At 39.1% G+C, this 23,694-nt stretch overlaps 1 protein-coding gene across 5 annotated transcripts in view; it reads right to left on the bottom strand.

Moving 5' to 3' along the window:
* LOC307129862 (pleckstrin homology domain-containing family G member 2-like) overlaps positions 1–23,694 on the bottom strand; it is a 68,412-nt gene that overhangs the window by 6,833 nt on the left and 37,885 nt on the right. For 4 of the 5 annotated variants that reach the window (XM_079822646.1, XM_079822647.1, XM_079822649.1 and 1 more), the window contains 12 exons: positions 18,393–18,493; positions 8,444–8,510; positions 7,282–7,328; positions 4,733–4,883; positions 4,466–4,597; positions 4,180–4,362; positions 3,864–3,956; positions 3,676–3,762; positions 2,189–2,222; positions 2,012–2,104; positions 1,822–1,920; positions 1,368–1,630 (listed from right to left, as the gene is read on the bottom strand). In XM_079822646.1, the coding sequence (XP_079678772.1) occupies positions 1,473–1,630; positions 1,822–1,920; positions 2,012–2,104; positions 2,189–2,222; positions 3,676–3,762; positions 3,864–3,956; positions 4,180–4,362; positions 4,466–4,597; positions 4,733–4,883; positions 7,282–7,328; positions 8,444–8,510; positions 18,393–18,493 (1,245 nt within the window). In that variant the 3' untranslated portion in view covers positions 1,368–1,472. The other variant, XM_079822645.1, reaches the window with a different exon arrangement.

Below are 23,694 nucleotides of genomic sequence, written 5' to 3'. Positions count from 1 at the left end.
ACTAGGGGTTGACGACATTTATGTGGTGAAAGTTCGATGTCGATGTCAACTAAACAAATAAGCCTGAACCTCGAACGCGGGTTGCCTTGTGCACAGCTATGGCAAATGACACAGCACTGCTTACAAGGCTATTGCTCCTACATAACAGCTTTTGTCTTTGGGTTGTTATATTTTTCTTAGATTTCTGCTCGTTCTAAATCCGATAGAGATATGGAAAGCACAGTAAAGATTATATGTATATGAATACATTAGTGAGAGAGCGATTGCATGTAAATGAATTCTACCTCGCAGCATCTCTATACTAATAGTGAAGCTGTGGGTTTTAGTTACGAAGATATATGCTAGAACCTTTCAGTTTCTAAGCTATTTCATTGATAAATCACACAACAGTGTTGACAATATATTTCTGCGATACTGAATTTTTTTCTTTGTGCGAGCTACTGTCTGCAGCAGCGCAGAAGGGCGATTAACTTGCATGTACATTCAATTTTAAAACGTGTTCACCCGATCAATTTTGAGCATCCAGATGGTATAATCGAAAAAATCTTGTGGAGCACTCTCTGAGTATGCATTTATTTGTTATTTTAACTGTTTGGAAAAGGAGCGTAAAAGTGGACTTCATGGGATAGTTCACCCAAAAATGAAAATTACCCCATGATTTACTCACCCTTAAGCCATCCTAGGTGTATATGACACAAATACAATCAGGGTTATATTAAAAAATGCCCAGGCTAATCCAAGCTTTATAATGGCAGTGAATGGGAGGCCAAAATTTCAAGCCCAAAAAACTGCATCCGTCCATTATAATCCAGAAAGTGTAACGCCTCTCGCAGTTCAAATCGCTTACGCTACGTTCTAGTCATACGTCGCGCCAGTTACGCTTTTTTCGTGAGTTGAATATGGAAGGCGGTCCGGCGGAAGCTAGATATTTTAACGTGTTAAATATGGATTATTTTTCTTACAAAAACCAATTGATTCGCTTCAGAAGGACTTTATTTACTCCCTGGAGCCGTGTGGATTACTTTTATGATGGATCCCATTCACTGCCATTTTAAAGCATGGATTAACCAGGACATGTTTTAATATATCTCAGATTGTATTTGTCTGAAAAAATAATGTAAATATACACCTAGGATGGCTTGAGGGTGAGTAAATCATGGGCTAATTTTCATCTTTGGGTGAACTATCCCTTTCAAAGATTCTTATCCTGTTGCACCCTCTATAGGCCATGAACAGCGACTAGTCTTAAAGCGTCAGTCGACCAGTCTGTGCAACCCCTAGTTGCTACAAGGTTGTATTATGTTGTAAAAATGTATATAATTAAGCCTGTATGTACAATGTTAAATGGAAGAAAATGAAATTCACACCTTTAAAGAACCTGGATTTCATGAGCAGTGAAGCCATGGCAGATCAGAAAAAGAAAAACAGATTTTACTTTCTTTTAAAAAAAAAGACATTTTCATTCTTTAAATCTAGATCTCTGTTCCATGTATGTTTACTTTTTCACATTCATTTTGAAAGACATCATCACTGAGCAAAGAAAAACAAGATAACGCAACAAAAAAATGAAAGATCTTAAGTTTAAACTCACCACTTTGCTGGAATGCAGCTTCTATATCTTTGGCAGGCGCTTGAGGCACATAAATATTAGATTTTAGACTTTAAACTGTAGAAACAGTTTTCGCCAAAGTACAAAAGAACAACAATTGGTGCCGGTATCAATATAACTTAACAAAAAATTAAAAAAGATTATTTAATATGCAACTGTGTATATAAATACAATTATTTTAGGCCTGTTTCAGAATGTTAGATTCTATTCACCAGACTGTCTCCTCCCACGCTTGTATGGCAGGTTTCCCTCTAGAAGGAGTGGAAGGCATTTCCTGGCTTTCTCAGGGGTGTAGATGAACTCTGGTGGTTCTGTCAGGAGTTATGACAGTAACTTTTATGAGTATATGAATCAGTGCAGGTTGAGGTTTTAAGGTATTCTAATAAACACTATTTGCCAGACCTGATTGCCTTCTTCCTCTGTGGTAGTTATGAACATCATCCAGTCTTGGAGAAGGCATCGGCTTCCTTATTGGCTCCTGATCAAACTGCGGGGCTGAATGTCATATAAAACATGAATAATCCACAGCAAGTAAAACACTCAACAATTCAAAATGACAAGAATGCAGAGAATACTTACACTGACAGAAGTTGTCACCAAGAACCTGCCTTGCCTGGAAAACATATTAAGATATTTAGCACATTAGGATGTGTTCACACTTGTAGTTCGGTTTACTTGGTTCAGACCAAAAAAAACCTAAAACGTTTAGTCCTGGTCCGCTTAGCGTTCACATTGACATTTTAACAGCGAACCTAAAGATTCAAAACCTAAAGGCATAGGGATAAGTTCACAACCTGAGTGGTCGGCTTTTATTACGTATATTTCGTGACGGAACTTGAACATGCAAAATATTGCTGCGTGCTGGACTAAATGCGCTCACTGTATGTGTGTAGCTACATATGATGGTATTTTGACCAGCTGAGAACTCGTGAAGAGCTTATAAAATGTGTAAAGGAGGCAATACAGCGGCAGGAATCCCTTCGTCACACACACAAATGAAGATCTGCTGCAAGGAGACGTCGTTCTGATGCCTGTACCGAACTGTGATGGGCAACATCACGACTATGCTGAGAAAAAACAGCTGTGCGTGAGCATTCAGTCCTTTTTAGGGTCGCATCTTGTGACATCATATCCTGCTTTTGATTCATTTACATGTCTTTGGTCTGTGTTGCGTTCATATTTCAGTCGAACCACACCAGAGTTTGTTTGGAAGTGGACCTAGACCCATTTTTTCAGCATCTCGGCCCGCTCGTTTGGTGTGCACCAGGGTTCAGATGGCAGCGTTCACACTTGAACCGCACTAACAGAGCAATTGCACCAGAGTTCGCTTTAATTGTCACCAAACATGCCTAATGTGAACACACTTTTAGTCCTGGTTCGCTTAGTGTTCACACTGTCAATTTTAACGCCGAATCTAAAGATAAACAGCTTTTTTGATGTATAATTTTCCAAAACATTGCTGCGTGCTGGACTAAATGCGCTCACTGTATGTGTGTAGCTACATTTGATGGTATTTTGACCAGCTGAGACCTCGTGAAGAGCTTATAAAATGTGTAAAGGAGGCAAAACAGTGGCAGAAATCCCTTTGTCACACACACAAGCGAAGATCTGCTGCGAGGAGACGCGGTTCTGATGCCTGTACCGAACTGTGATGGACAACATCACCACTATGATGTGGAAAAACAAGTAAGCTTGAACTTTCTGTCCTTTTTAGGGTCGTATCTTGTGACATCATGTCCATTTTTGATTCATTTACATGTCTTTGGTCTGTGTTGTGTTCATATTTCAGTCGAACCGCACCAGAGTTTGTTTGGAAGCGGACTGAGACCCATCTATTCAGCATCTCGGTCCATATGTTTGGTGTGCACCAGGGTTCAGATGGCAGCGTTCACACTTATTCAAATGAAACACAGAGCAATCGCACCAGAGTTCGTTTTAACTGAACCAAACATGCCAACATTTAGTGTCCTTCTGTGAACTATGTATAATTCAACCAGTCAATTTTGACTACATTATTAGTAGGCTACATAGACATGGATAGTTTCACATATAAACATCGCTATTACTTTTTGGGGCAAGGATGCCGGATGGTTCTCCACTATCATCCTCTTGAGGTAATGTAGCCACAGCCGCTTCTCCTCCTGGTTTTTAGCCTACAGATAAAGTACGTTTTTTAAGGTCAAGGTTTTCAATATACATTATAAAAAGGGTCTTTTTATATATTTGCTTATATTTGTATTTTTAAATATTTTACCTGAACAATGTGTTGCTGTTTTGGGATTGTTTGATCAGACACCTTAAAAAAGAGGGGATCCTTCATGTTTTCCACTAAGAGCAGATTACAGCACTTGAAAGAAGAGAGGGGGAGAAATAGAACAACATGAGGCCTGCATATCCCAAATCAGAACAACATGAGGCCTGCATATCCCAAATCAGAACAACATGAGGCCGGTATATCCCAAATCAGAACAACATGAGGCCGGCATATCCCAAATCCTGTAAATATACAGTAGATTTACGGTAGATTTGGAAAGAAAACTGAAATCTGATGACAAATTATGATGACTTACAAAGATGTGAGTACTGTATATGAAATGATCCAGCCTCTTCTTGGCAATGAGAAGCATTTTGTCAAAAAGAAAGAATGCTCTTTCCTTTTTCACACGCTGAACCCGGAAGGAACCTTCAAGAACCAGTTCCCCAAAACCGCTGAGATCAGGACCAGTCCAATTCAGCAACAAGCTCTCAATCTCCTATAAAATTTGTTTTTGCATTTTACATTTACCCAATGCCTTGAAATCTCACACTTACAGAATATTTGATAGTGTATCGGGTGCATTTGATGTCTGGGATTACCTGCAGTCTGACTGCGTGCTCCTGTTTCCTCTTCATGTCATTGATGTACCAGGCAACTGCTGTCATGGTTATAATGGCATCTTCTACCACCTCGTACCCTGGATCACTTTTATCAAAGTGTTTGGATAGTTCCTACCACAAGGGGGAGACAACATATCAGCTGTACAGTCTGACATATGTTCTACATTTCTTTTTGAAGGGTCAGGGTTTGGTTGGTTAGCATGGCCCCATTTGCCCTACTGATTCACTGCATTGTACTCCACTGACCTGCAGTAGAAGGTGGTATTTAAGAATCCTTTGCACCGGTTTCAGCAGGTAGGTCTCCAGAGGCAACGAGTGACACAGGGTGGCCTGCCTTTCCTGGAAGAAGCGCACCAGGCTCTCAGTCTTCATGCAGTCCCGCAGGACGCTTACTGAGCTGGACGGAAACAGGGAGGAAGACATTTAAACAGGGTGGTCTACTGGGAGACTCATCAGTTTGGCAGCTTTGCCTGAGAGCACTTCATCTTATCATAAGGCCTGCGGTAATGCATTCAGCCGATGGGCCTGTAAACCTACAAATGTACTTACAAAAACACTCACACACTTTGCATTGAGTTAATGAATGTTAAATAGACCTTAGAAATACCGTATTTTTCAGAATAAAATACTTTTTTAAAATAAAAGACGTTTTTTTCTAAATCTAAAATAACGGGTTTGCCTTATATTCAGGGTCTAGACCAAGCCTGCCGCACTCGGTAGCCAAAACATCTCGATCGCCCACAGCCCAGTATAGCTCATAACCCCCGCCCCTCTGTGCATTCTTATGGACGCGACACAAACCAAACAATCAAATTACACTTCATATAATTTTTTCCCAAAGTTAGTTTCTGTCATTTTATGCAGCTTTTATCACGCTGATTTCATTTCAAGTGTTCGTTTTTTAAATAAGTTTAGTTTTAGTTGTTATTTGATGCTATAAAAACGGGGGGTGTGACGTCATGATTGACAGCTGAGATTGACAGCTTCTCTGAGTGAAGTCGTCACTGAGGCACCAACAGACTTTTTTCAGTATTTTCGGGAGGAGATTGGAGCTTTAGCTTTAATTTCTACATTTCCATAACTGTTTATTTCACACCAACATAATGAATTGTTCTGCATCTGCGAGAGTGTGGGTGGGCTTTTGATATCGCGGCTCTACTTCCTGCTCTCTACTGCACAGACTCGGTCCCACATCTGCGCAAGATGTCAGCGCCATATTAGGACCTCCGGAGGCTTCACTTTTCTTCAGCGGAAGCGAATGAAGTCGCGTCGTCCATATTCTTTTACGGTTTATGATCTAGACTTTTACATGTCTATAACACACCCGCAACAGCCCAGATAGATAGATAGCCTAATTGTTATATAATTCAGTTGGGCTATAGGTTATTTTTATAGGATGCCAAAAAGTGTTTATTTTTTAAATGTGATAGTTTGTACATTTTACCAGTATTTACTAGACTGGGTAAACCCAGCCTGATCTGCCGGCGATTTGATTTCTCCCTGCAGCTCAGTCTGGAAACCTGTACATTCATTTCTACTGCTTCTGTTACACTTTTGCAGGAACCAATCACAGACTGGCTTATCCACCTGGCGCGCTATTGGCGGGTTAAATTTATGTTTGTTTATCACGTTTCTTGTGCTACTAAATACATAGCAGACTCCCCAGACCAATGTTCAATCTTAAATTGAGCTTGGTCTGGTGATAGCCAGACAAAGTATTTACCATACTTTAAAAACAACAATTTTAATATGAAAAAATTCAGTATGAAAATGATTTTTTAAAAGCATTTTCTTTATCAAAAAGCCATTTTTCCAAAAGATACATCTTGGGGGGTGAGTGTCTTCTATTCGGAACAATATGGTATTCTTTTGTTTTGGTGAAACCTCCTGCTTCTTCCATTTTTCTTGCTGTAACTTAGTGTTTCAGCACCATTAGATGCATACGAGTACTGCCATGTCAAATATTTATAATAAATATTCTCTCAAGAATCTGTGTTAAGACGAATGCAGTGTTTAATGTGTATCAATATGCAACAGCTAATTCTCTAAAGGTGGATCAGAACCAGCTCTAGCAGAACATCTGTTGCTGTTGTACCACAGGCCCATGGGAATACTAAGAGAGGGGCTGAAAAGTATTTCCAAGTAGTCATCACCCAAGCATGTCTGCCTCTGATATGTCTAATTTATCCACTAGACATATAGCTAACACTGACTAATTAAATTCACACGACATTCATCAAAAATATCTTACATGATTATACATCATTGTGGTTGACATCTACATCACATGAATCTAATTATGTTTTCCACAAAAATGCCATAATTGTGCAACAGCATTAATGGGTTTTCAGTACTTAAGACGGTAACTTTATTTTAGGGTTCAATTCTTGCTTGTTACTAGTGCATTGGCTGTTTATTAGTACTTATTAAAGCACATATTAATGCCTTATTCTGCATGACCATATTCACATCCCTTAATGCTACCAATCCCTAAACTTAAATGTTTCAAAAACTACCGTACTAACTATTAATAAGCAGTAAATGAGTTTATTGAGGTAAAAGTCGTAGTTTATAGTGTTCCCCATACTAAAATGTTACCAAAGTTTTAATCAATTTAATGTAGGATTAAAAAAAGTTATATATAAGTATTAGTAATATATATTTAAAATATATTTCAACTAAATACACTTGCAGTGTGCATTCATCTGCACATACTGTTAAAACAGTATATAAATTGCTCCAAACGTTTCTGTAATATACATAATATCAGAGAAACAGAAATATTCTTCACTTACTTGGGGTAATTCATGCAGTATATGGTGTAAATGTCAAAAGCTTCACTCTAAAAAAGCACACAAACACACACACATCAAAAATCATAATTAATTGATTTAACTGATTGTATGATAACACTTTTATTCTACCAACAAAAAAACACTTTAATTTTGGACATGCTGTTCAAATATATGCATAGTGTGGTGTTATGAAACCAGACAAAAATATAACAGACAGAAGAAGAAAAAAAATGGCACAATCTAGACTGGCATTCACTTGGCAGTATGTGTGAGATTTTTCCACTAAATGTTTGTGTACCAAAAACAGAAGCAGTACCAGAACAACCCAATCAAGTGAACCCCGTCATCTGCTTTGGCAATGGCCACGATACCCAGATCTGACCAGATATGGGCAACACAGCTTCAGTTACATTCACTGAACTACATCTGTAAACACATCAAATATTTGCTCTATTTGGGGCCTGATAACTAGAGGCATTGCTTTGATTTGGAACAAGTTTTGGACTTTTTGATGCTGCTGAGATTATGGGGGAAAAAAAACTTGACTCTTAGGAATTAGAGAAGGTTAAATTGAGCTAAAACCTCAAAATAACCCACCGGTAATGGCTTAATCAAATGTACTCTGTGCTTCCTAGGCCAGTGCTAATTGATCCTAACAGTGGCCGTTTCAGCAGGAGGTAAACATTGGGTCTTGGTGCTTGAGACACTGCCTCTGGCAACTGAAAGGTAAAGAACGATGTCCTTTTCTAAACCAAGAAACAAATCATTGCAGAAAGAGGAATGAGCACATTCAACCCCTCTACCACCCCAAACAATGATGTCCTTGTCTGGTTCTCATCCCAGCCTGGTCTGCTCATTGTTGTGTCATTGTGGTGTGGCGACAAGAGCACCAAAATTGTCTGCAAATGCACGGACGTGTGCATGTGTTAAAAGTTCAACACAGTTCGCAGATATGTTTAGGTTTCAGAGTCCAACTGTTTTTCTGACCCAGACCTTTCTTTGTGCTTCTGCCATACTGCCAAGCGAAGGCTCCAACATAACACATTAACAAAACTGAATTTCCCTTAGAATGACGTGCATTAAAACACAAACTCTTTGTCTTCCAGTAAGGTGTTTAACAGGAAGAAATTGGGCATTGGGCAATTATTGGTCATGTGCTTACCCTCTCCACAAAGCATTCTGCTATGGCTGCCGCATGGGGACTGCGCTCCAGATCTTCCAAAAGCTCACTAGGAAAAACAAAAAGGTCAATTCAGTTTTGCTGCTCACATATTCTCACAAAAGCATTTGCAATCTGTTGAGCGGCATATAAAAAACAGCTATTTGACATGAGTCTGTTTGTTTAAATTCTGCTATTCCTTTTCTGAGGAAACATCTGGGACTGGAGTTTCAAGAGGACACTCTGGACTGGAACGGGCTCAAACTGCGGCCTGCATTTCCAAACAGCATTCATTTCTTTTTTATCATTTAAACTCTTGTCTAAATGCACACAGATGGGATGCTTTTAATTTTGGCTTGATTTCCTCCAAACATGTCCCAATATCCCCACAGTTAAAACTTTCTACGCTCTTAAAGATATAATATGTAAGATTTTTAAGTTAAAATCTCCAAAAACCTCTAGAGCAGTGTTATATATTTTGTTGACTTGTGTACTTACATTATCCCGGACGTTTCCAGCAATGTTTAAATCCAGATAAATCAGCTATTTTAACCAGTGTTACAGACCGTTTCATGCATCGCCTGTCAATTTCCGTAGAAATCATGAAACAGACGCTTTAATATATGATGTGTTTTATTTGACAGGTGAGCAACTGTTTGGATACATTCATCGACAGAAAACTGATCATTGTTATACAGAGCAACACGGTTAGTCTTATTGTTTGAATCGAGTAGCGTTTTTTTTTTTTTTACCCCGAGTAATGTTTTTACCATGCCTCAGAGACAACACAATTTTGTCAAGTGGCTTACATAATCAGAGAGAGCTTTCTCCATCATACAATATATTTTGTCATTTACCAACAGTCATTAAGTCATATGAGTAACGTTATAACATAACTTTCAACCATAGACTGTAAATAAATATGGACGTAGTGTCCGTGACGTCACCCATAGGATTCTGACGAGCAGTTTTGAAGCGCAAAGTATGGACAGCGCGTCACTCCCGGATAACAGAAAACCAATAACCATGTAAATGGTAACAAAGGTTAACATTTTAATCATGTAAAGCAGTGTTTCCCAACCGGGGTGCCATGTGATTTCCCACAAATTATGTGCTGTGTATTTTCAGGTAATCAAATGAAGACATAAGACATTAATTTAATTGATCTTTTAATTTAATTCAACTTTTTTTGTCAAACAAAGTTCTGCAAAACTGAGCTTTATAAGATTAAAATTAAAACATGAAGAAAAATGTAAAAAAAGAAAGTTTTGATAATGTATTATTATTACATTAGTGTTAGTATTATTATTACATTAAGAGTATCTAAATTCTACTGTACAACAGTAATGTATTTGTCAAGTTATACCAAACTTTTACTTTGACGGGTTGCCGTGAAGACCTTTGAGTTTCTGTGTGTTTATATGACGGTAGTTTTTCTCAAATGAAACGGTAAAATGCTCATAAAGTGACTCTCAGTGGCTCTGGAGATGACATATTTGCGTTTATGTCATCATATGAGACGGCAGAGATGGAAACATGCTACCGTCATGCGCGATTCTGAGTGAGTGTGTGTGTGTGTGTGTGAGAGGTAAATTAAACCATGCGTCTGCGCCATTCATTCGCACAGGGACAGGCAGGACTCGTATTTAAATGGTCTTTTTGCGGTTTAATATTCACAGACACTAGTCAATATCACCAGATGCGTTCTCAAGTACCGAAATTTGGTGCCGATTGATTTAATGTGAATCAGTACTCGGTAGTACCGACGTAATTTGGTCGGTGCCCTTAAAAGTACAGAGTTCGGTACCCAACCCTACCACATACGCAACGGAAAGAGCAGAAGCAGCAACTGCAGCATAATCATAATAAAAGCTCAGAGACCGGTGTTTCGCGCGGGTCTCTCTCATTAGCTTTCGCTCCCACAGGCTCTCGGTGTGTCCTGCTTCATACCACTGTAAAGTTAATAAAACTTTAATACATTCGCTAGTCCATCTAATTCCTTTCCATCGGCTGTGGAGGTAAAGAGTCAAGACTACAACTCCCATGATTCCACACAATGTCGTCAAGCTATGCCTTTGTTTTGAATAAGCGACCTCTAGTGGTGAAACTTACATACCGTGCCTTTAAAAATAAAGGTTCTAAAACCGTTTTCACAGCAATGCTATTTTGGGTTACCTGGACTGTTAGCATATTTAAATAATCAGAAGATTTATTTTGTGCAATCCATCGATGCCAATAAAGAACCTTTATATTTTTGAGAGAGTACACGTATTTTCTACATTCTGCTGGTGGGGGAAAAGCTCATTTCAGGAAGTAAATCAATGAAAAACATCAACTTTGCATTACATAGGCTGGTATCAGCGTCTGGAAAACAATAAAGGAAGCTGGGTTTAGTGAAACAATCTCTATCGTGATTCAAACACTAGATGCAAACAAATGGATTTTCCCTCAATGTTATGGAGTTGATATAATCTCTTGTGGCTGGTGGGACTTTTTTTGACCGAGGATGAGTGGCTGTACATTCTCTGACTATGTTCTGAAGGGTTGAACGACCAGGCACGCTGTATTTCATTCAGTCCATTAGCAAAACACCCAACATTCATTCCCACGAGGCCCCAAACCGCCAGGCCGGTCAGTCTCGGGGGAACCCTCCTTACATGTCGTGAAAGAAAACAACGTGACGCTCTCTAAACACTATGGACTTTCCTTCATGTGGCTGAGGGGAAAAGTTCGGAAGGAAACCGCAGCTCTCCAGCCTTCATCATCCTCTCTTCCCCTCTGAAGACGAAACTCATTTAGTGGCTGACCTTTGTGGCGGGGGGACTTCATTGTGGTTATGAAGGAAATTGAATGAGTTTATGCAAGCTTTCTTAGACTGTCCAAAGAGCTTAGGTGCCTTCAGGGATGGGATGTTCTTGTCTGATGACTTGAAAAGGTCTTGAAAAGGTGTGTCATAATAACAACACATAGTTCTGTCATTTGTAATTGTAAAACAATAAAGATGTTACAGTCGATTCAAAGCCACAAGTATCTGCTTTCTGGTCCGAACTGTAGTAGATAAGTTGGATTCAATTAGATCTTGGCGAATCTTGTGAGGTTTTGGCCCTTTCACTCAAATCCCAGGAAAGTGTTGGCGGACCAAAGGTTTGAGAATTGAAATATGTGTTCTACATTCATACTTAATACTTTCTCAGGTTTTTCTTTGCCAGATACAGAACATACAAAGAGATATTTAGTGTTTAGGGTAATATTTGAGGTGAATTGAGAAATTTAATACAGATTGGTTCTTTGAACGTGTCAGGATTGGCTACCAAACCATGCATCAAAATCAACAGACTACAATGAAGAACAGCAAAAAAATCTAAAAAGTCTTACTTATTCATTTTATGAGTTATGACCAGAGACAGGGAGTTACTTAAGAAAAAAACTTAATTCCCTTTGTCCCATTCAGTCTTCACATCACCCTGGCCCTTCTTTTATGATCTCAACCAATAAGTTGTTGTCTTCTCTCGATTCATTCTCTCCTCCTAGTCTCATCCCTTTCTTTTGTCTTACTCCCACCATTCATCCATTAACACGGTGTGTATAACTCAAACAGAAGTTCGCCGCATTACGGTTCTTTTCATCTAGCTCGTATTTCCCAAAGCAGTCAAGCCTTTATTTTTGCTGGAGACGCAGCATCCTATGGAGGGGGAAATTCACACAGTCATTCTTCTTTTTTATGCAATATACAAATCCTCAGGACAAATCTACACCCGTTATTTCTCCCGAATGAGATCAAAGCAGACAGTGAGACAGTGAGGAGACAAGAGAGCAGTGAAATTAATGCTTTGGGGAAAACCAGATTTGTCTTCATTAAGAAAAGAACACTCCTGATTCTAGGTTTAAAGGAGTACTTGAATCCAAAATGAAGTCAAAGCATGGTCCAGGCAGACCGTGACCACATGCAAGCACACACAGGAGGTCAAGGTTAAGCTTTTGTTGGTACTTAACAGAGGGATCTATCTGGGCAGTTAAGTGTTTCTTAACGGCTCTGTCCCAAATGATCTACTCGATGTGTTATGGCCGTGCGATTAATCGTAATGCTCCGAGATGGAGCCGAATGCGCATAAGCAAAGTACACTATGGGCTTCAGATATGCACCTAAATGGTCAAATAGCCTACACACAAATATGTCGAAATGCCGTTTTGGTAAGTATCCTCGTAAAAACAGTTATGTCTTAAAGGTCCCATGGCATGAACATTTCATTTTATGAGTTCCCCTAGCCTGTATATGGTCCCCAAGTGGCTAGAAATTTTGATGGGTGTAAACCGAGTTCTGGCTGTCTTTCTCTGCCTTTGAGAAAATGACAGCTCAAACGAGCTGATCTGGAATTTTCCTGTTATGACCTCATACCAGGAAAGGTTACCTCCCCTTCCTCTGCTTTGCCCGCCCAGAGAATTCGGAGAAAATGGATTCAGTTTATGTCAGCACAGGCTTTACAAACAGACTTTACGCTATGGATTTGACAGCACCGCGACAAACAGTGAGTAACAGTGTTCATTAATGCCTGATCTGTGATCAGTGATTTCTGATGTGTAGCTAATCATTCAAGTTCACTCAGACTTTCTTTCTAGATCGTTTAATGATCGCCGTCTTGATGCCCTTAGCGTAATGCATCAGTGAATCAAGCAGTGACTAAAATGATCGTTTCTGTTAGTAGCATGAAACAAATCCGTTTTTTAAGTGATTAAACTAAAGAGAGCGATCAAAGAACACTCTTTATAATGTCCGGAGCTGTCAATCACACGTCGCGAGTGTATCTGCACACTTGCCCAAACTGCCGTTATAATGAATGGCACTGTTATGCTGCACAGCGAAGCTCTTACTGTATTCATATCGACGTCGTGTTTGCTGTTAGTTGTGGTGAAAGCATTTTGTGAGAGAGAACGCGTTGCAATGACATGATAGGAAGAGATCATAAAATAATGGTATAATCCACACTTTGACGATTTGTTCATCTCTACGGCTGTAATGGTACATTATATGTGTTACAAAGTTTGTAGAATAAAGTGGAAGAAGACAGAGTCGACGTGACTGGGACTGTTTATTCAGAATCTCTCCGCTACAAATAAGCTCGCGCTAACAGCACAGCGCTCTCAACAACTCAGTACAATACAACTTCCTCCAGCTCTCCGTGGTTCACGAGTGCCCAGTCAGTCTCTCACTCTCATGCATGCAGTCAGTGTGTGCAGTGCCTGGCTAAACCACGCCCCCTCCGCAACATAATCTAACACTCATTTCAAATGCAAAGATGTCAGCCAATCACAACAGTGGGCGTTTTCACTGAAGTCTCACAGCAGACACACCCCTTGAAACAGGGCATTCAGCCAGAGGGGTAATCACGGTATTAAAAAAATGCCTTTTATTTCTAAATTATGACATTTTTTTGATGTAAAAATCATAATAACAATATAAGTACAACTCAGGAAACATTATAAAAATAATAGAAAAATGCCATGGCATGGGACCTTTATGTTCTGCTCTACTTTTTGTTGGTTTTGTTTGTAATTTAGTTTCTTTGTTCTGACTGTTTACTTGTTCCGTAACTGTTTTGTATAATTTTTTATTTGTATAATTTTTCAAAAATTATGACTACCACAGCTGATATCACTTTTGAGCAGAATATTTGTATTGTACGCCATTTTAAATCAAGATGTATTTTTTATCAAATTAAGCAAAAAGTGTAAAAACACTGAAGTTTCTTATGCTCACGCAGGCTGCATTTATTCGATCAAAAATACCATATACAAGAAACATTGTAAAATACACTGATTCAAGCATAACATTATGACCAGGTGAAGTGAATAACATGATTATCTTTTCATCACGGCACCTGGGTGGGATCATGGGGGGGATATTTTAGGCAGCAAGTGAACATTTTGTCCTCAAAGTTGATGTGTTTAAAGCAGGTAAATTTGGGCAAGCGTAAGGATTTGAGCGAGTTTGACAAGGGCCAAATTGTGATGGCTAGACGACTGGATTAGAGCATCTCCAAAACTGCAGCTCTTGTGGGGTGTTCCCGGTCTGCAGTGGTCAGGATCTATCAAAAGTGCTCCAAGGAAGGAACAGTGGTGAACTGGTGACAGGGTCAAGGGCGGTCATTGATGCACGTGGGGAGCGAAGGCTGGCCCTTGTGGTCCGATCAAACAGACGAGCTACTGTAGCTCAAATTGCTCCAGAAGTTAATGCTGGTTCTGATAGAAAGGTGTCAGAATACAAAGTGCATCACAGTTTGTTGTGTATGGGGCTGCATAGCCCAAATTTTGTTTGGTAGTATACATATTTGACCCTGAAGTTTTAACACCCATTTAAGGGCACCAGAGTGCAGAATGACATAGAAATGTGTGATTGCTAAAATAAACCTAGAACAATATGAACTGATGAGAAGGGTTTAAAAGAACTATTGCAAAACACAGGAATGAGTCAGCAGTGGAATGTTTTCATCACTGCAAAGTAGAGAGGAGATTCCCAAGCCAGCAAAAACAGCCTGTTCTGTTGCAGTCGCTGCACAAGACAAATGCAGCATTCCAGTGCAAAGGCACAATTTACAATGCTTCACTATAACTGGACAGATGTCTGTGGGAACAAAATAAGTCCTGTCTGCTGTCCCAGGATGCACTGCTCGCTTGGCTGCACCCTCACTTTCTGACAGGTCATGTGTGGCTCGTTCACCACAGGGGCTGGAGCTCTTACCTCGGAGCCTGGCTGCTTTGGCTAAGAGGGAAATGACATCTGTATGTGTCCTAAAGTTCTAACCGGTGCCAAGAAAGTAGACTCAACAGAATCAAGTCTGAATACAGGGGCTACATTCCACAGCGATGAGCAGAGGGCTTTTAAGAGTAAGAAAAGACAAAGAGAGAGCCTTTGTGTGTTTAAACTAAGACGGGGGGGAAAAACAAGGTCAGTCATTCATTGTATACAGTCTTAACAACTACAGAGGTACGCATGAGCTGATTTAAAGGAATCGTTCACTTAAAAATGAAAAATCTGTCAAAACCCACATGCAGTTATTCTTTCTCCGAACACAATCAGAGATACTGAAAAATGTCCAACTCCCTGTTTTCCATAAACACAAAGCTTTGTGGGATGAACAGAGCAAAATTCAGTCATTATTCACTCTTATATGATTTTAGACCTGCAAAGGATAATGTGACTGTGAGTAACCTAAATTTCAGTCTATTAATCATGTAATTATAGCGTATGGCTTCAGACAAATTGGAATATATACACTACTGTTCAAAGTTTGGTATCACTATGTTTATAATTGTGGGGTTTTTTTACAAAGAAATTCATACTTTTATTCAGCAAGAATCCAATAAATTGATCAAAAATGACATTTATAATGTTACAAAAGATTTATATTTCAAATAAATGCTGCTCTTTTGAACTTTCTACTTATCAAAGAATCCTGAAAAATAAATGTATCACATGCTCACATGCTTTTTTCAACATTGATAATAATAAGAAATGTCTCTTGAGCACCAAATCTGCATATTACATTGAGTTCTGATGGATCATGTGATAAAATGACATTACAATTTTAAATTGTAATGATATTTCACAAATTACTGTTTTTACAGTATTTTTGATCAAATAAATCAGCAGCCTTGGTGAGCAGACTTTAAAAACAAACAAAAAAATCTTACCGACCAAATATGACAGAAGTTTTGTTGATGGGTAAACTTTAGGGATGCACGATATATCGGCCACCATATCGGTATCGGCCGATATATGTTAATTTTTAAAGCTATCGTTATCGGCCCGATAAGAAATTTTGTCCAATATATTAAAGCCTTCAGCGGAGACATCTGTTGTTTTGAATTGCTTGAAAACTGCAAAACATGAAAACTTCATAATTGACCTATCGGTAAGCCCCTCCCCTCGAACGCAGATGAGCCAATAGCAGTTGAGTATCAGTTGCGCTGGGACCGGAACTCGGACATCTTTAGGTGTCAGCGCCATAGAGATGCATTGGAAAATCTGAAGCTCTCATCGGTTTGATGGTGTTTATGCTACAAAAATGCTAAAACATAGTGCCTGAGGTACTGCAACACTGATTCCAGGTATCCTGAGAGGATTTTCTGTTTGTCATACTCTCGTTAATTTACGATTAAAATCCCTGCTAACATACAAACCGAAATAACTAACTGTTCTCACGTCATGTAACGTTAACACTGTAGGTCAAAAACACGAAGGTCTACATTTCAGTGCCTCTTCATATTAAACTGGTTATATGTAAATTAATTTCATTTTAGATATGTTTAAGGTCTACATTATCTGTCCTACTAAGGAGGACTCCTATTTTGATGGGTATTATAGTCTACGGATCGTGAAAGGGAGCGATCGCACGCAGTTTATCGGAGTTGTTTATCGGAGTTTATCGGAGTTGTCAAAAACACGAAGGTCTACATTTCAGTGCCTCTCCATATTAAACTGGTTATATGTAAATTAATTTCATTTTAGATATGTTTAAGGTCTACATTATCTGTCCTACTAAGGAGGACTCCTATTTTGATGGGTATTATAGTCTACGGATCGTGAAAGGGAGCGATCGCACGCAGTTTATCGGAGTTGTTTTGCAGATACAAAGTTTACCGGTTATTAACTGCACCCTCGAAAAGGCATACGGTCTGTGTATATGTGTGTTTACTGTGAGTTGTTTGAGTGTTTTTGTGTAATTTGCTGTGTATGTTAATGGTAATGCAATGGAGAGAGATACTTTGTGAATGAGACGTTAATGCGTACTTCTTATGCTTTGTTTGTTCAGCTCTTACGATGATTTTTTTGGAGTGAATAACGATGCAATAAACTTGATAAACCATCAGTTAAGTTTGGCCATCATTCGGACGAGATATATACGCTACAATCTGTGTCCAAAAACATCTTGGGATAAGGTTTTCACACTGACAGCTGTACATTGTAAGACATAGCAACTCCGTTTGTTTGTCCGAGTTAGCAACAGTAACTAAGGGGGGCGGGGCTTACAGATAGGTCAATTGTGTGCTTGGGACATGGCGTTTAATAGTTAGACCTTTTTTTGTAATCAGGCTCTCAAAAAGTATATAAAAATCTGGATTTAGATTTATCCGCCAATATATCGGTATGGGCCAAAATGTTCATATCGGTGCATCGTTAGTAAACTTTCCCCTTAAGAATAGTTTTCTTAAAAAACAAATAACTCATTCTGCTCTTTACATGCCAATACAATCTCAAGCAGAGGCCAAAAGCAGCTGTGATGGGAACAAATGCTCTGCCTTTTTACTAAAGGAAGTTTTTTTAAATGAGGTCGTGAGGACAACCAAGAGTTTTTAAGATTTCCTGTTTTCAACAGCCAAGCTGATTTCCCACAAGAACTGGCAGTAAGGCGCCATGTTCAATTTTGACACTGCCTAATGTCATTAGGGGGTGATGTGGAGTGAAGTGGAGTGGACCAAGAAAATAAATTATGTAAAAACAGGGTGTTCGAGTGGCAAGTAGCAGCGACCCACCAATTGAAAACCTCTGGGCTCAACCATGCGTACGAGTATGAAATAAACACAGAGTGTCATTAGCAATAAACAGTGTGATGCAGACACATAGCAAGACTGACTAAATTGTTCGGTGGACCATGCATGAACTTGCGGTGTAACACACCATATGCTGCACGTCTTTTAAAAAGAGCTTAAGTTATGATGAAGGCTGAAAAAACGTCTCCTGAAGAGCATACCAGAACAACTACAGGGACAGTCTGCTGGAGTGTATCAGAAACGGCGAACACTCGCTCTTGGCAGACATCTGCACATTGTCCCTCACGGTGGGACAGAGCAGGACACAGGCCAGTCATTGTGTCGGAAAAAAATTCAGCAGACACCGCTACCACCCAGACAGACATCTTGACCACCAGACCTTTAAAAGAAAGAAGACACCAACCTGTTAAACTCATAGATGTCCTCGATGTTGCAGAAGAGGGTGCTGACCTCCTCGGGTTTGAGAGGCAAGTCTCCACAGTCAATAATGCAGCCAAGATAGTCCTGAGAGAGAGAGACCGAGAAAGATTGAATGTGATGACCTCACAGAAATCATACTAGGCATTTTCACACTTGAATTTGCTTTGCGATTTTTTTTTACGATTCACAAAACTCCTGTGAGACCTGTGAAATTGGTAAAATACCTCTATTCCATCATCTTTTCCATTGTAAACACTGAGTTGATTCATAATTCATGGACTACAAAGAGCCTATAAATGGGTCCTTCACAGCAGGACATGACTCTCACCCCCAAATGATCCCTCACCACCAAAAATCGCTGTAACGTAATTACCGTGGACGCCACACTTGAGCCTCTCAGTGATCTTCAGTGTAAACATACAAAGCTGTACTGAAAAGCAAAGCATGCAACTAATACAGTGGTTATAAGGAGCCCCTCGAACAATATTTATCTTTTCTCTCTCTGCACTTTCAACTCTGACCTTGAGAAAGTCATAAGCTGGTCTCATGGGAAAACTGTCTCATCATCATGCCACGTAAAATACTGGCTGGTTTAGGCCGCCTGCCGAGGAACAGAGAAGCAGGGGGTCATCAAACTTTCTCGGTTTGGAGTGGTTGGTAAACACGGCTTTATCATCAAGCAGTATCACTGGGTTAAAGTTTAAGGAAGATCTGGATCACAGTGAAAGATTTACAACAGAAAGGAATGTGGCTAATCTATAAACATTAAGATGTTCTACACTATGAGATGTAAATAATATATAAGTTAACATGATTTCTAACACTTTCTGTGTACAGATTCACTTTATTGCCAAAAGTTTTGGGACGCCTGCCTTTACGTGCACATGAACTTTAATGTCATCCCATTCTTAATCCATAGGGTTTAAAGGAACACTCCACTTTTTTGAAAATAGGCTCATTTTACAAGTCCCCTAGAGTTAAATAGTTGAGTTTTACCGTTTTTGAATGCATTCAGCCGATCTTTGTATCTGGCGGTAGCACTTTTAGCATAGCTTAGCATACATCATTGATTCTAATCAGTCCATTAGCATCTCATTCAAAAAATGACCAAATACACTTTAAATATTTTTGCTATTTAAAACTTGACTCTTCTACAGTTACATCGTGTGCTAAGACCAGCTGAAAATTAAAAGTTGCGATTTTCTACACCTATATGGCTAGGAACTACTTTCTCATTCCTGCGCAATAGTCGCGGATCTTCGTGGCAGTGCCATGGATGCAGCAGCACAATGATATTACGCAGCGTCTGAAAGTAGCCCCCAGCTAGGTAACTTTCAATGTGACCGGCACTAAGTTTGTGTAGTTGCAGAGAAAGTTTCAGGCTTGCAGCCGACAAATTGTGTTGTGGATTTAGCTGTGTGATTAGCCCTGGTTCTGTGTGTTGTAAAGGGCTGTGATAGTAAGTCGAAGGTGTATACTACCACCATGTTTCACAGAATACCAACGAATCATTGCGCCGCTGCAGCCATGGTACGGCCGCGAAGATCCACGACTATTACGCAGGAATGAAAAAGTAGTTCCTAGCCTAGGTGTAGAAAATAGCAACTTTTCATTTTCAGTTGGTATTAACACACGAATTAACTGTAGAAGAGTCAAGTTTTAAATAGGAAAAATATTGAAAGTGTCTTTGGTAATTTTTTGAATGAAATGCTAATGGACTGATTAGAATCAATGATGTATACTAAGCTATGCTAAAAGTGCTACCGCCAGATACAAAGATCGGCTGAATGGATTCAAAAACGGTATTTAACTCTAGTGGACTTGTAAAATGAGCCTATTTTCAAAAAAAGTGGAGTGTTCCTTTAATATGGAGTTGGCCCACCCTTTGCAGCAGTAACAGCATCAACTTTTCTGAGAAGGCTTTCCACAAGGTTTAGTACTGTGTTTATACAAATTTTTAAAAGCGCTTTTTTGAGGTCATGCACTGATGCTGGTTGAGAAGGCCTGGCTCGCAGTCTCCACTTTAATTCATCCCAAAGGTGTTCTATTGGGTTGAGGTCAGGACTCTGTGCAGGCCAGTCAAGTTCCTCCACACCAAACTCACTCATCCATATCTTTATGGACTTTGCTATGCGTACTGGTGCGCAGTCCTGTTGGAACAAAAAGGGGCCATCCCCAAACTGTTCCCACAAAGTTGGGAGCATGAAATTGTCCAAAATGTCTTGGTATGCTGAAGCATTAAGAGTCCCTTTCACTGGAACTAATGTGCCACGCCCAACCCCTGAAAAACAACCCCACACCATAATCCCCCCTCCACCAAACTTTAGACTTGGCACAATTAGGGTTGTGCCGATGGACGATATCATCGTCCATCGCTCCGCCATCGTGATGCCACGCCCCCCATTGCGAGTCTTGTTGTGAGTGCGAAGCACAAATCCTTTTCTATAGTTAAAAACTTTGCAGGGATTGCCCTGAAAATTAAATTGAGAATATAACTAATGCACATATTCTATTTTAAATACTGTAGTCTATGCCAGATATAGCCTACATTTTGAAATAATAAACGAGGCTCAAGACATCCATTTCAATCATCCGTGTTTCTTTCAGCGCTTCCGTCAGTGAAACAACACACCACAGCCTGTTAAATATTTAAACAATTATCAGTAAATAATGGTAACCTAAAGAATATAAGAAAATTAAATATTATAAAAAAAAATTAAAACAAATTAATTTCCCCTCAATGACGCGTCCCCTCCGCTCTGCGCGAGCGAGCTGGATAGACACCTTCTCAAATATCTTCGTCTTCATGTTTTCTCATGATCTTGCAAAGCCACACTTGTTGAAAAAGGTCTGAAGAGCGAATTTTATCTTCCACAGGGTAAAGACATTTAAGCTATGTTTGATTATTCACTGCCAGAGAAAACGAAAGTAAAATGGCCTGTGTGTGTGAAATGCGCTATTCAAATAAACTTGACGCGCCTTACCAAGTCTAATAACAAGCACAAACTGTGTTAAATAAAATTAAGTAAAAAGGTAGCCTATTCGTCCTACAATGTTTTTCTACTTTCCCACAGTAAAGGACGTGAATGGGTATAATAGACTTAATTAGGCTATAAACAAACGAAAGGAAGAAACGTTTATAATTCCTTGCGAAATGGGCGCGAGTGAAGATTTGAGAAAAGAAACGAGATGTCCATGTGGGATAAAATGGACTAACGTTAGGCCTATTGTTAAAATTCACGGAAATCGCAAAACAGAATAAAAAAGCTGACAAATCTTAAACTGGGCTCAGCCTACCTCTCTCATTCGACATGAATCCATTCATGGCTGCGAATTTATTTCCTTTGTAAACAAAGCTTTGTGCTTCACTCTGTATTCACGTAAAACAGCATTAACATACGAAACACTGACGAAATTATAGTTTTGAAGTAGAAAATGGTATTTATGTAAAGAGATATATTAAAATAAAAAGTGCACAACTCTTCTTAAGTGGAAGGAAGCTACTTTTTTCCCCTCACGTGCAACCTAGCGCGGATGAGTCATTATTTGGGTTAGAAAAATAACGAAATTATATCGTTTTTAAGTAGAAAATAGTATTTATGTAAAGAGATGGTAAAATACAGATATAGTAAATTATATATGTGTATTAATAAAAAAACGACAATATCATCGTCCATCACGATGTTTTACTGTAAACATCGTCAACTGCCAATTTAGGAGACATCGCCCAACCCTAGGCACAATGCAGTCAGGCAAGTACCGTTCTCCTGGCAACCGCCAAACCCAGACTCGTCCATCGGATTGCCAGACAAAGAAGTGTGATTGGTCACTCCAGAGAACACGTCTCCACTGCTCTAGAGTCCAGTGGTGGCGTGCTTTACACCACTGCATCCGACGCTTTACATTGCACTCAGTAATTTAAGGCTTGGATGCAGACGCTCGGCCATGGAAACCCATTCCATGGAGCTCTCTACACTGTTCTTGAGCTAATCTGAAGACCACATGAAGTTTGGAGGTCTGTAGCTATTGACTACAGAAATTTGGTGACTTCTGTGCACTGTGTGCCTCAGCATGCGCTGACCCCACTCTGTGATTTTACGTGGCCTACCACTTCGTGGCTGAGTTGCTGTTGTTCCCAATTGCTTCCACTTTGTTATAATACCACTAACAGTTGACCGTGGAATATTTAGTAGTGAGGAAATTTCACGAATGGCACAGGTGGCAACCTATCACGGTATCACGCTTGAATTCACTGAGCTCCTGAGAGCGGCCCATTCTTTCACAAATGTTTGTAGAAGCGTCTGCATGCTTAAGTGCTTGATTTCATACACCTGTGGCCATGGAAGTGATTGGAACACCTGAATTCAATTATTTGGGGTGTCTTAATACTTTTGGAAATATAGTGTAGCTACACTATCATTCAAATGTTTGGGGTTAGTAAGATTATTTTAAAGAAATTGATATTTCATTCAGCAAGGATGCATTAAATGTATTAATTATGAAATAATAAAATAATTGTAAAAATCCCTGAACGTTAGAACAACTTTTTCACACTAGTGATTTTACCACACTAAAATCATGTTAACACATAAATTGTTTGCATCTTGTGGCTGTACAGTGTATTTCATCAAAAAAAACTGTAAAAATCATGTGACACTGAAGACTGGAGTAACGACTGCTGAAAATTTAGCTTCATCATAGAAATAAATGAATTCAAATGGATATCAGTTTTTTCAAAGCGTAATAATATTTCACAAAATTACCTATTTTACTGCACTTCTGATTAAACGAATATAAAAAATCTAAAGCTTGGGGTCAGTAAGATTTGAACGGTAGTGTATATACAATTTTACAACTTAATATGACAAAAAATTACAAGACCTACTTTACAGCTCAATTAATACAGATTTTATAAAATTATGAATTTCACATTTCTGCTTTTAAATCCTTCAAAAAGTGCCTCATCATAGCATCTTTTTTTAAAATAAGAAGACAAGAGACTTGTATTTGTATAACCCAGAATGTGTCTTTAAAAAAATTTATAGCACAGCTTAAATAATTAACTATCATTTATACTAAACCAACAACCTTGTGGTAATGAGGTTTCTAGCTTGAAGTGGTTTTTCAACACTATAATCATCATAATGCTGCTGTTACGAAGACACATTCTTGCCTTAATGAAGAAAATGCATTTTGTATTAAATTAGAAAGTTAATCATATTTTACAACCTCTTTTGTGTCCAACACAGGCCAAAACCCGAAACAGATCTGATGCAAATGGTCTC

Source organism: Gobio gobio (genome assembly GCF_949357685.1).
Source record: "Gobio gobio genome assembly, chromosome: 8".
Taxonomy (NCBI): Eukaryota; Metazoa; Chordata; class Actinopteri; order Cypriniformes; family Gobionidae; genus Gobio; species Gobio gobio.
This window is presented reverse-complemented; position numbering and strand designations above follow the sequence as displayed.